This window comes from Thamnophis sirtalis, unplaced genomic scaffold, assembly GCF_051295495.1.
Source record: "Thamnophis sirtalis isolate CommonGarterSnake01/CBP01778 unplaced genomic scaffold, rThaSir2_p1.2 scaffold_5, whole genome shotgun sequence".
Taxonomy (NCBI): domain Eukaryota; kingdom Metazoa; phylum Chordata; class Lepidosauria; order Squamata; family Natricidae; genus Thamnophis; species Thamnophis sirtalis.
Genome location: NW_028261385.1, coordinates 36,650,228 through 36,662,358, shown reverse-complemented (window position 1 = coordinate 36,662,358; position 12,131 = coordinate 36,650,228). Strand labels below are relative to the sequence as shown.

At 38.8% G+C, this 12,131-nt stretch overlaps 1 protein-coding gene across 1 annotated transcript; it reads left to right on the top strand.

Annotated features, from left to right (window-relative positions):
* Positions 1 to 9,886: 9,886 nt before the first annotated feature.
* On the top strand, positions 9,887 to 11,506 carry TMEM174 (transmembrane protein 174). The gene is made up of 2 exons (XM_087715084.1): positions 9,887 to 10,500; positions 11,404 to 11,506. The coding sequence occupies exons 1-2, from the start codon at positions 9,887 to 9,889 to the stop codon at positions 11,504 to 11,506; spliced, it is 717 nt and encodes a 238-aa protein (XP_087571210.1).
* The last annotated feature ends 625 nt before the right edge of the window (positions 11,507 to 12,131 follow it).

The following is a 12,131-nucleotide window of genomic DNA, read 5'->3' as shown; positions in this document are numbered from 1 at the left end:
TACGTGTGTATAGCCCACTTCTTTTTTGGGACAAAGTTTGAAAAAATAAGCGTAAAAAGAAGGCAGTACTACATTCAGTATTTTGTCTTAGCGTACATTTGATGCCCAGCATTTATCCTCTACTGGTTAGACTAAAGGTAATCTCACAAATATTCCACTAGAAATTAAATGATACTAGACAACATACACATTTATATAATTACTGTCATTTCTGAGAAGTTCAAGCTCCTGTTTTACTTTTAACTTCCTGCCTGCACGTGGATTGTGTTTAGCACAAATCCAGTGGAAATGCTTCTCATCTACTTAACCCAAAGCATTTCTCAAAGAGGACTCTGCCAGGTCTGTGTTCCCAAGGAGTTGGCTTAGTTCAGCTGATGAACAAGTTTATTTCTGGCTTTGTAATACATTATAAAAAAGGAAGGAAAGAAAAGCAGCATATTCAGAGGAGGTCAAAACAAACAAAATGCCAGTTGTGTGTCAATACTGTGTGTATTATGAAAGGATAGGGCTTTAATTGCAGCAATTTGATTGCATCTTGCCTGTTTTGACCTGTCTGATGCTGCTGGACAGAAAGCAGTCTTTATTTTATATATATATTTGGTAGATAAACTTTTCTAATTGAAAAAAAAACTCTTGCTTTGTTCTTCCAGACTCCTAAGCCTCAAATCCTCCTCCAGGACCTTCAGGTTTGCCTTGCTATTGGGGTTAGCAGTAATGATATTAGGAGTGGATCTGTGCAATGATCTCAAGTTGAAAAGAAAAGCATATTTCAGAGCTCAGGAGCATCTTTAAGGAATTGCTATTGAGACGTAATGTGAGTGCCCCAAGTGTTCCAACCTATTTCCAATTTTTCCCTGAGGTTTTGGACTTGCATGTCTTGGGTGTGCAAACTCTAATCAAAGAATTGATAAACCAACCACTAGAGTTAGCTTTCAATGTCTAGTGATCATCTGGATTTTTGCAGAGGAGATCTGTTAGTCCTAATAAAATTGACCTTGCAATGAATTCTATGCACTTTAAAAATTATGCATTTTGTTTGCAACTCCCCTCTTCAGTCGTCTTTAGAACCTATAACCATTGGGAGTTAAGCACTAGGAACATTACTTATTTTCAAAATTGTTAGAACATATGATGATATCCTTAAAATGGTACTTTTAAACAGAAAGGATAATGATTGACTGTAGTAGCCAAGCAGCTTTATGTTATTACATATACTCAGATTTACTTGTTTCCATTTCGGAAGCAGGCAAACCCAGCCTTTAATGAAAATATGGATTGGCATAAATAATTTATTTCCCTTTATATAAGCAGAGATAAAGACATTGGTGGCACTGATTAAATGGTTCTTGCAAAAAGTGCTTGGTTTTATTTTTGAATTTGAATTGTTTTGAATTTGAAAACATTGATTTTTGAATTCCTTTGTTATCCAACTGTTCTTTGTATTCCAAGGTTGAAATAACCCAATAAACCAATTTCAGACTGCTTTGTAGGGTTTGGGGAGTGGGCCTGGCATGTTGTTGAAATGTTCTTTGGAAAACAATTATTCCTATTCACCATTACAGAAAAAGTCCTGAATCTAATATTTATGAATGATTTCTGTGAATGCAGTATACGAACAACAAAACTTGACCCTTTCTTTGCTCCCCTTCTTGAATCTTCAGAGTCACAAGTCTTTTACCAAATGCTCATTACAATCTGCCATAAATATTATATTTGAGAGCCAGTTTAGAAGAACATTATTTTCCCCTCTTAAGACAATTATTTTTTTCATTCTACTACATTAAGTAAAGCTGTTCTTTTAACATAAGGTTTGAAATTGATTTTTTGTTTTGCATAACCATTGGATCTAGTTTTACTTGTGCTACTTTGTCCCTCTAAAAGCTTTTAAGGAATATTAAAATGTTAGAAAAGGTCTGGCATTCACTATAAATGCATACTGTAAATTCAAATTGACTTGTGTTCCGGCTAAGGAAAATATTGGTGCTGGTAATACTGTATTGAATATACATCACAGCTTGTACTTTGAAGGATGGAAGCATATGCGCTTACCTCACCATATTCTTGCTCAAGCACTTGAAACCAACCAATAAATGGCACACATCTTCAAGACCATAAGCATTGCCCTCCACAAATGTATCCAGTCCCCTTTTAGTGCCACGTAAGTTAATGTCTATCACTGTGTCTCATGGTGAAGAATTTCACAAGTTAATTATGCACTATGCGATGAAATGAATCTTGAGGGTTCTTACACTCCACCAAAGTCTTTAGATGATATGTCTCCTTATGCAACTCTTCCATCTTTAGCCCACAACAGAGGAAGCTTACAACCTCTGGCTGTTGGCTTTAAAGCTGTGTTTTCCTCTTCTGCTAATGCAAGCCTTGCTCTACAAACATTCAGGTACATCTTATCAGAGAAGTTAGTGATGAAATGATCAGGGGCTGGAATCTATTCCGATTTGATTGTTCATCTTGAGCTGTTGTAGATGTGCCCTTTCCCTCTGATTGCATGGCATTGTCTTCCAAGTCCCATTTGGCCTTGGCTTCATAGATCAGGCACCAGGTTTTCACAGAAGCATCTGTCTAGGTAATGTCTGACTATTACTTGGTGGAGCACCAATAAGAAATTACATGAACTCCTCACATGTACAAATCAAGCATTCTTCAGGAATAATTTAGACCTGATTTAAACATGTGTTAATGGTCTTTCAAAATAGTGGTAGACTTTTTCTTTAAAATAACAAGAGTTACTATCCACTATCTCCAAAAAAATAGAATTAGCTCTTTTTTCACAAAAGGTTGATCTAAAATGGGAAAGTAAGACAATTTCTGTTTTCATTAGCTTGGTAAAACTTGTCTTCTAAATAAACCTGTGTTCCAAAATAGTTCGGCTGACTGACTAGCTGGATAGTGCTGGGGCAGAGGATGAATCAGGATGAGACCTCTCAATGAACCAAATGAACTTCTTCCTACCCTCCTTCAGATTTATTGATCTGTCAGGTGGGGTATTTTTGAACCAAGATGTACTGACTGGTGGTTTTTTTTAAAGGGTCTGGTTAATATGTCAGGTGGAGGACAGGAATGAAACAGGAAGGTATTTCTCAATGTGCTATGTGAGTTCTTTCTCTCTCTTCACGCATCTTTGCACTGAGCTATTTGCTGGACTATTTTTGGAAATGGGCATTTTGAACAATTACTTACTACTTGCCAGCTTTCTGGCACTGAACCTCATTTAATTGACAAATTGCATGCTTTGTCAGCAATTTCACTTTTGTTTTTTAATAACTTTCAGGTGAATGCCATCAAGATCCTCTACTTTATGTCCTAATTTGTTTTTTTGTTTCCTCAGTATCTTCTAGTATTGAGAAAATCAATGCAGGGTTAGTTGTGTATATTATAGTATCTCTTGTAATAAAGACAGCTACTAAAACAATTGATAACTTTCTCTGCCTTCTCAATATTTTGATCATCTTTTTTATTCCTTTGTTGTCTAATGTCCAACCATTTCTCCCACTACCTTGTTCTCCTTTTAATTTTTTCACCATACTTTTCCTCCTCTTCTTCCTTCTCTTTCTCTTTTATTTTATCTTTTATTATTATTATTATTATTATTATTATTATTATTATTATTATTATTATTATTATTACTGATTTTTCCTACATTGTTGAATTATTACTTAAATGACCTCCAGGCACTACAATTGCCCTCTTTATTTTTCTTTTCCAATTCTTTTTTTTTTTTTACAAGCCTCGCTTTTAGGTAGAATTTCTCTTTTTGTAGTCAAATGTGGCTATATAGAACTAGTAGCTGTACCCACCCATGCGTTGCTGTGGCCCAGTCTGGGCGTAGTGGGGTGGCAGGTGGGTACTGCCTTTGGTCAGGACTTGGGGCTGCTGGGCCGGGCGAGGCTGGTTGGGGGAGACGGCGCCGGGGCTGTCGGCCTCGTGGAAGTTGTTGCGCATCTCCTCGGAGGAGCTGCGCTTGGGCTCCCCCAACTCAGTGGCCCGGGAGAGTGAGACGTCCAGGATCTCGAAGGAGGAGAAGTCCTTGGTGTGCCGCCTCACGGGGCACCCAGGAGCCACCCCAGCCCCGCTGTACCTTAGGCTGACACCACCGCTGCCGCCCCGTCGGAGCCGCCTTGGTGAGGCCGTAGCTGGCTCGCTGTGAGGGGGGGTGGAGAGCGTGCGCGGCTGACAGGGCTGAGGTGACACTCTGCCTCCGCCTCCTCTGGAGCTCCGCTGGGCTGGCCGGGGGTAGGCCGGATTAAGGGCAGGGGGAGGCGGCCAAGGGATGGCGCAGGTGGCACCCCGCCACAGACAGCAAAGGCCCGGCGGGAGGGGAGGGGAAGGCCGAAGGGCTTCGGCTCCCCTTGGCAGAAATGGCCGAAGCTCGTCAGAGGAGGGGCAGAAAGGGGAAAGGGTGCGGCCGCAGCCCAGCCACACATATAAAGGGACCATCGGGATGAAGCTGGAGAGAGGCCGAACTGTTCCGAATATACTATACTCACTAAACGAACGCTATGGTAAACAACACAGCTCAATTCCAATGTCACACGAAATAATTAAATCAAAATGAAAATAAATCAAAATCTATGAAAATTCAATATAACAATGAAATGGAATCATGAAATATTTAGTATAGCGTGTGTTGCTTTTACATCCACCAGATGGCACTGGTTTTCAAAAAAGCATGTTTTTACAAAAAATTATGTTTTTATCTGTCACAGGTGTGACATCTATATAATATACATATAAAAACATTCGCATATTTGAATGCAACATTATGTCAAAATTTCAAGAACTTGAAGAATTTGAAGAACTTTTGGAGATTACGATTTTGAACAAACAACCATTACATTTTTATTTATATAGATGCTGGCAGTTCCCCTTTGCAAGATAGCAACATATCGTAAAATTAATAACAACTTTAGTAGAGTAATACCATAATACAGCTAATTATGTAAAAAGATGCAGAGAGCAGCCTCCCAGATCCAGATCTGCAATCATAGGAACATATTCTTTGACAGGCAGAGAAGCCTAAGTTTTAGTTACGCTGAACCATTGCCACTTTATGCGTAGTTTGTTCTGAAACAAAATCACGAAGCAAACTCCTCATCCTGACAAAACCCCTTTTTATTAAGCTAATGTGAATTCCTGTCACTCACATCCAGCAAAGTCCCGGAAAACAGTCTTTCAAGGGTGAATTTACAATCACAGACCTTATCAGTCTTGGAGAGCTGCCAGGCCGATATCTTCCAAACTGCATTGCTGTACAAGAAAATAGTTGGCAAGGAGTCTCTGAGAGTCACGAACAAATCTTCACACTAATTAAATGAACTACTTGTCTCCTGCAAACTCCACTCCCCTTTCACGCCTCTTTATTCCCTATGGGAGGAGCCATTTACTGTCCACCTGTGCCTTTACTTCCAAGTCAGCCCTTGTTCCTTAACTTTCCCTTCTCCTGGCAGCTCTGCGCATGTGCACATTGGGAACAGGCTCCAGCTGTTCTTCTGCCCCACTGATCTCCAATGGCGGTTGATAACTGTCAGACAGCCATGACCCCCATCTCTGCCTCTGATGTAGAGTACTCATCAGAACCTTCCCCAGATTCCAGGATTGGCTCATGTTCCTCCCCAACCTCCTCACTGTCTGAGTCTTCCACCAGCTCTGCTGGCCACTGGTGGGCTACAACATTGTTTAAGTACTGCTTTAATAAAATGTAATGCTTTGAAGTGGACTCTACAACTGCACACTGACTAATAAACTGTATCTGTTCAAAGTATTTATAGTCCTTAGATAAATGGACTATTTAGACAATGGCTAAAAATACTAAGTTAAAACTAAATTGAGTTAATGCTTCAGCCCTGCAGCTGTGTAATGACTAATGTCACAGGAATTGTGATTATTGTATAATTATTTGTTTATTTTTCACCTGACATTCTTCTATGAGCGAGACTTCTTTTGCTAAACTTTTTTATTTACTCATATACTTATCAGGAATTACCAGAAAAGATTTTGGGTTAAGAAATATCTGTTACCTTGATAATCGTGACAACATGAGCTTGAGTTCTAATAAATAATTAAAACCGCAGGCCTAGACACATCCATTAGAAAGTCAGCGTCATTGAACAGAACACAGTGGAGCACGGCTGAAATTCCTGATGTGAAAGGAATTTAAAGCTGAGTTAGTTTACTGAAAGAAAAGAAGGATAGCAGAGATGAAAAGAGGGACAGGGTACCTTGAAGAGATTTTTAGAAATTGTGTCAGAAAAATTAACGTTACGAAACAACAAGACCTGGCAAAGTATTTATTATATTTCGCTATCTCTTGTTCTTTCAAAGTCTAACAACAAAGATGGCTTGTATGAATGTATTCAAAATGAATAAAAAGGAATCATCATACAAAATGCTCTGTAAAGATGAACAAAGAGAACAACTCAACACCTCATTCTATTCTTTCCCCACTTTTACTTAACAACAGCATGAATACAGGTAACCCTTGAATTACAACAGTTTATTTAGTGATCATTCAAAGTTACAACAGCACTGAAAAAAGTGACTTATGACTATTTTTCACACGGCCATTGCAGCATCCCCATGGTCACATGATCAAAACTCAGGTGCTTATCAACTGGTTCATATTTCTGATGGTTGCATGTTCCGGGGTCACGTGATCACCTTTTGTGACCTTCTGACAAGCAAAGTCAAAGGGGAAGCCAGATTCACTTAACAACCATGTTACTAATGTAACAGCTGAAACCAGATTCCCTTAACAACTATGGCAAAAAGAAGTCATAAAATGGGGCAAAACTCTTAAATGTCTCACTTAGCAATGTAAAGTTTGGGCTTAATTGTGGTCATAAGTTGAGAACTACCTGTATATCTGATCACCTCTTTTTTTTCCTACAATGTCCTCATGATGCTGTTTTCTTCTCCAGGTCATATTTGAGTCAGATTAAAGTCATCCCTGGCTGTTTCAAATTGAAATTAGGATTTTCCCCATTAAGCAATTAAAAAGTCACGATTGTTTACCCGTGGATTCAGCCTGACACATTTTACTGACCATTCAGATGATACCAAGGTCAAATGACTCATAGGTGGATCAATACACACCTATTGGCCATGTTTACTGGTGCCAACATATCACCACCTTTTCCAATTCCCGAGCATTCAAGGATATTCTGCTTTGGGATGCAGAAGAATTCAGATCTTTGTAACCAAATCAAATTTGGTCAAATAAAAAATAAAAGCAACCTCTAGATGGCAATAAAGAATTTTGATTTTTCCCCTCATTTCCCTCATTATTTATTTTCCCAGACCTGAAAGTTACATTCTGAAATTGCAGTTTCTACACTTTTCCTCTGTGTGACTACTCAAATGTCCTTGAAATCTTTGGAGAACTACCATTTATTTAAGGATTTATAACACTGAATCTGCAGGTTCATGGGTTACCTCCCCACCCACCAAAGTATATTTCTGGATTCTCTGAAATTAAAATCATTTTTTAAAAGTGCAGTGGCTAAGACCTTGCAGAATCACCAAATTCCTTGCCTGAAAATTTGCAAAATATTTGAGTGATAACTTCCAAACACACAAGATTTTGACACTATTTTTAAGGTTATTTCTGCTTTGATGCCTGCCATGGGAGCACCCTACAAATGCCCTCACAAAGCATTCACAGCTTATGCACCACCAGTTGGGTCAGGCTTTTTGTGAACATCATCTGATTTTGCTTAACCAGTTCCTTTCATTTGAGTTTACCTTTGCAAGCTGCTTTGAAAGAGGCTGTTTTAAGGAACAGTTAGAAATCATTTAATATTTTGAGAGCCCACAATAATTCTAAAAAAAAGTTATATGACAAATTGGAAGCAGGTTTTCAGGCTACTAACTAAAAATGCATTCTCCAGATTATGAAATAGTTTTCAGCTCATTTATGCTCACCCAGGACTTTAGAGACAGAATATTGGTAACACAGCCATATCCATCCCCTGACTCTGTCTTCTTCATTCGCTGCTACAAATTAGATTTCTGCAAGGCATTAATAGCAATAGCAATAGCAGTAGACTTATATACCGCTTCATAGGGCTTTCAGCCCTCTCTAAGCAGTTTACAGAGAGTCAGCATATTGCCCCCAACAATCTGGGTCCTCATTTTACCCACCTCGGAAGGATGGAAGGCTGAGTCAACCCTGAGCCGGTGAGATTTGAACCGCTGAACTGCTGATCTAGCAGTAGCCTGCAGTGCTGCATTTAACCACTGCGCCAGCTTGCAAAACAAGCTGGCTCAGGAAGAAGCCTAAATGAGATCTATTTCAGTTAGGATTTATTTTTGTTGGTGAAACGGTATATTACTTGATCCAAAAGCCGTTCCCTGAATTTCTATCATAAGCTTAAAACTTTAAGTAGATTTAGGATTCAGGCATAGAGAAAAAATAACAGGTGTAGGCATAAACAGATCCTGGTGGCTGTATTATAATTACTAAAACAAGTATTATGAGATTTAAAAATAAAAGTATGTCCAAATAAACAGCTTAGGTATTAGTTGTGACATTGTTTGGCACATATTTTATAAAAGACAAAATCACAGACTCTGCTAACATTACTTGGAAGAAGCACAAAGGAAAAAAATAGTTCAAAAGACCTACATATCTGATAGGAAGCATATTCGATTAGAGGGTAAACAACGTCCCACATGTAAACCTGACTTACCAATTGGGACAAATAAAAAATCACTTCTCAGATCTCTACTCTTTAAAGAAAAGAATCCTATTGGCAAGATCCTTTATAGGTTTTCTTTGTTAATCATAACTATATTCTAGTGGGAAATGTGACTTGCCTAAAATGATCCCAAAATGCAGGACCAGGTCATATCCCCAGCTACAGATGCTCCAGCAACAACTTTTTTTTACTGTGTCTTTATGATGTTGCCTTCAACTCATCCTCAACCCCTGAATGATAGCCTGAAGTCATTCCTAGCTGTACCTGTGTTAAAGTAATATTTTCCTCTTCTGACTTCATCCAAGATCATCCTTAAGGCAGATAACAGTTCCTTACCCATTACACTACTTTGGGAAGAAGTCAGGTGACTGAAGTTACTGGGAACAGAAGTCATAGGGTCAGGATTGGGATAAGATAGCAAAATCCAAACCAGCATAGTTTTCTGCTGACTCAAGGATAGGTGAATAACATTGCAAAATGTAGAGGCGTGATCACATATTTATTCCCACTTCTAATAATCTAGCATCCCCACAGAAGATATCCAAAATCTAATAGCACAAATTGCCAAAGAGAAGAGTGGTAAGACAAAGCAACTTCCCATTTAGTTTTGAGTTTTTGCTCTAAGTGAGACTGTAATAACAACTATGAAGGGGATTCATTACCTCCCTCACCCCCTTTGGTATACTATCAGTTGTATCTTTTCTACTTTTGAAGTTGGGTGGGTGTGTGGGTTAGTTGTAATTTGTGCATGAACTTCCTTAAGGGTAGATGTAGGTTAGATGCACAGGTTAAATCAGGGGTGTCAAACTCATGGCCTGCGGGCCTGATGCATCACACACTGGCCACACCCACCCCACATTTAGAGAAGGGGGGAAAAGGTCACACTACGTCATGTGACCACAATGTGAGTTTGACACTCCTGGGTTAGATGTAACCTTTAGGTTATGTGTCAGTATTTATCTCTGGAGACAGGCGGGGCAGGTAGGATAAGACAAACTTGGAGTAACACACAGTATAAACTGAAGGGCCCCTTTAGGACCAGAAAGTCCAGAGTCTGCAGTAACTATGTTAATGTGAACAAAGTTCTTGTGTAACAAATAGGAACATTCAGCCTGGAATACTTTTATAAACATATCCTTTTCCAGGCTATTTCAGAACTGGTCTCCTGTGTAATGGATCAAAACCACAACACTGCAGAAGATACCTCTACCAATGGGTTTTCTGTCTCTCCTTGTCAGCAAAATCCCTCTGAAATTCCTGCATCTGAAGATGACAAAGCTGGTGCAGCATTATTTTTCTCTGGACTCATTTTGGGGGTTGTAGGAATCACCTTCACTGTGATTGGATGGGTGAAATATGAAGGTGTCATTCATTTTGAATGGACTCGATTGCTTGGACCCACTCTGTTTTTAACGGGTGTGACATTTCTGCTGACTGCTGTGTTCAAATTTAAAATATTCTCCTGCAACGCTTGCAACCAGAATGAAGAAAGCTCACTTGACACCGAAAGAACATATAATGGGCTTTACGCTGGAGTTAGGCAGCCCATCACTCTTCATGGAGCTGCAATGATTCCTTACCTGCCTTCTCCAGCCCAAGGAAGGGTTTTTACCAATTCAGCCAATTGGCAACAAGTATTGAGCCATTCTGAATTTCTCCCTGGCACCACATCAATAATTCCTATTCTTAATCATCCTCATTCTGCTAATGTCACTCCCATGGGCAGCTCAGCGCTTTCAGAAGAGAATTATTCTGCTTATCTTACAGTGGACACCATAAGTGAAAGGTAAGTGATTTGGGAATATTCCACTTCGGGGCAAAACTACAAGATCCAGATAAAAGTATTAAGGAAGTAGAGTCGGTATCATTCCTTGGATAAAATTCCAGTTACTGCTTTAAGTGAAAATATTGCCTGAAGCTCTACAGTTTCACACTTATTGCTATTCCATTTAAGTAATTCACTGACATGCAGCTTTAATTTTCCATGTGTTGGTGTTTTTCTCAAGTACATTTCTCTCTTATCTTGAAAGAACTTTCTTTTCAGCTAATGTGCATAATAATTTTATCAGTTTAAAGGGAGTGGATTACTGGGTATCTATTACCACAACCTGATCTTCATGAATTTCAGACCCAGAGTTTATTTTTGGAGCTTTGGAATATATAAAGTAAAGAGAATGTTGCATTCTAGGCACTAAACCATTATATCCTCCAATTTTCTTATAATGATATGCTGGACCTTTTCATTTTATGGTGCAACGGTGTATTTCAATATAATCTGAACCCTACGTAACTGATGTTTGGTCCTATATTGAATTTGCTGCAATAACCTAAGGTACCAGCTGTTAAATAACACATTTTCAAACAAAAGCTTAAGGTTAACAATACTGAGACACACTAATCTCTATTGACCTTTCTGCATCATCAAGCTTTTGTACAGTAAGTGCACATTTGTCTCTCACTTGCATTTTGCAGGGAGAAATGCAGGCACATTTTGGACATGCATATAAAACTCGCCCTAAGTACCAATGTCCAAGACCCCCTGCCTGTTCCCATCATTCTATATGGCAAAATACATTTGTGATATGTTTTAAAATACCTCTTTTTATTCATATCTCCTTTGTTTCTTTCGCTGGTTGTTGCATCTTATAAAATGCCTCTCTCCCTGCTCATCCACCCATCACATTTCTAGGTCAACTAACAGTCTTGAGGAACCTGAAGAGATATTGGATGAAAATCTTGGCAACGATTCCATACCTCCTCCTTATGAGAAGCTATTCCCACTTTTGTCATAATCAGACCTGCTTAATTTCTCCGCAAGGACTGCGTCTACTTCGATAAGACCACCAACATACTTCTATAACTTGAATAAGTATAAACCACATAACATGAATTTTACTGACAATTTTTTTTTTTTTTTTTTTTTGCTGAAAAGAGTTGTTCATTCATCAGGCAGCTGAATTAAATGCAAGTGGACATATTCCTTCTAAGTGTGTAACATTTTGCATTTGATTCCATCTCTAAAATCACCCAGCATTTCCAGTTCACCTATTCTCCCCTGCCCCCTGGGTTCTTGAGTAATATGCAAATGGATATTCAGTTTTTACTTAAGCTGGGCTACGTGTGAAATCCAGATTTTATTTTATTTTTTTAATGACAGTAGTCTGAGGAATGACCAGTGCTTTTCACCACAAGAAGATATCAAGAAGCAGGAACAAGCACACAGGGATCCTGTTTTCTATTTTAAGCTTTACCAAATCAGCAAATGGAGAATCAGAGACAAGATAGTACTCATAAGTTCAATCACTATTGTAGCAATTCTGGAAGGATGGAGCAAGAGGCAATAAGTTAAAGACGTTCTTTTAAAAGTTCTACTTAAAAATGTACAGCAATCAATGCTCAACTGAAAAGGTCTGTCTA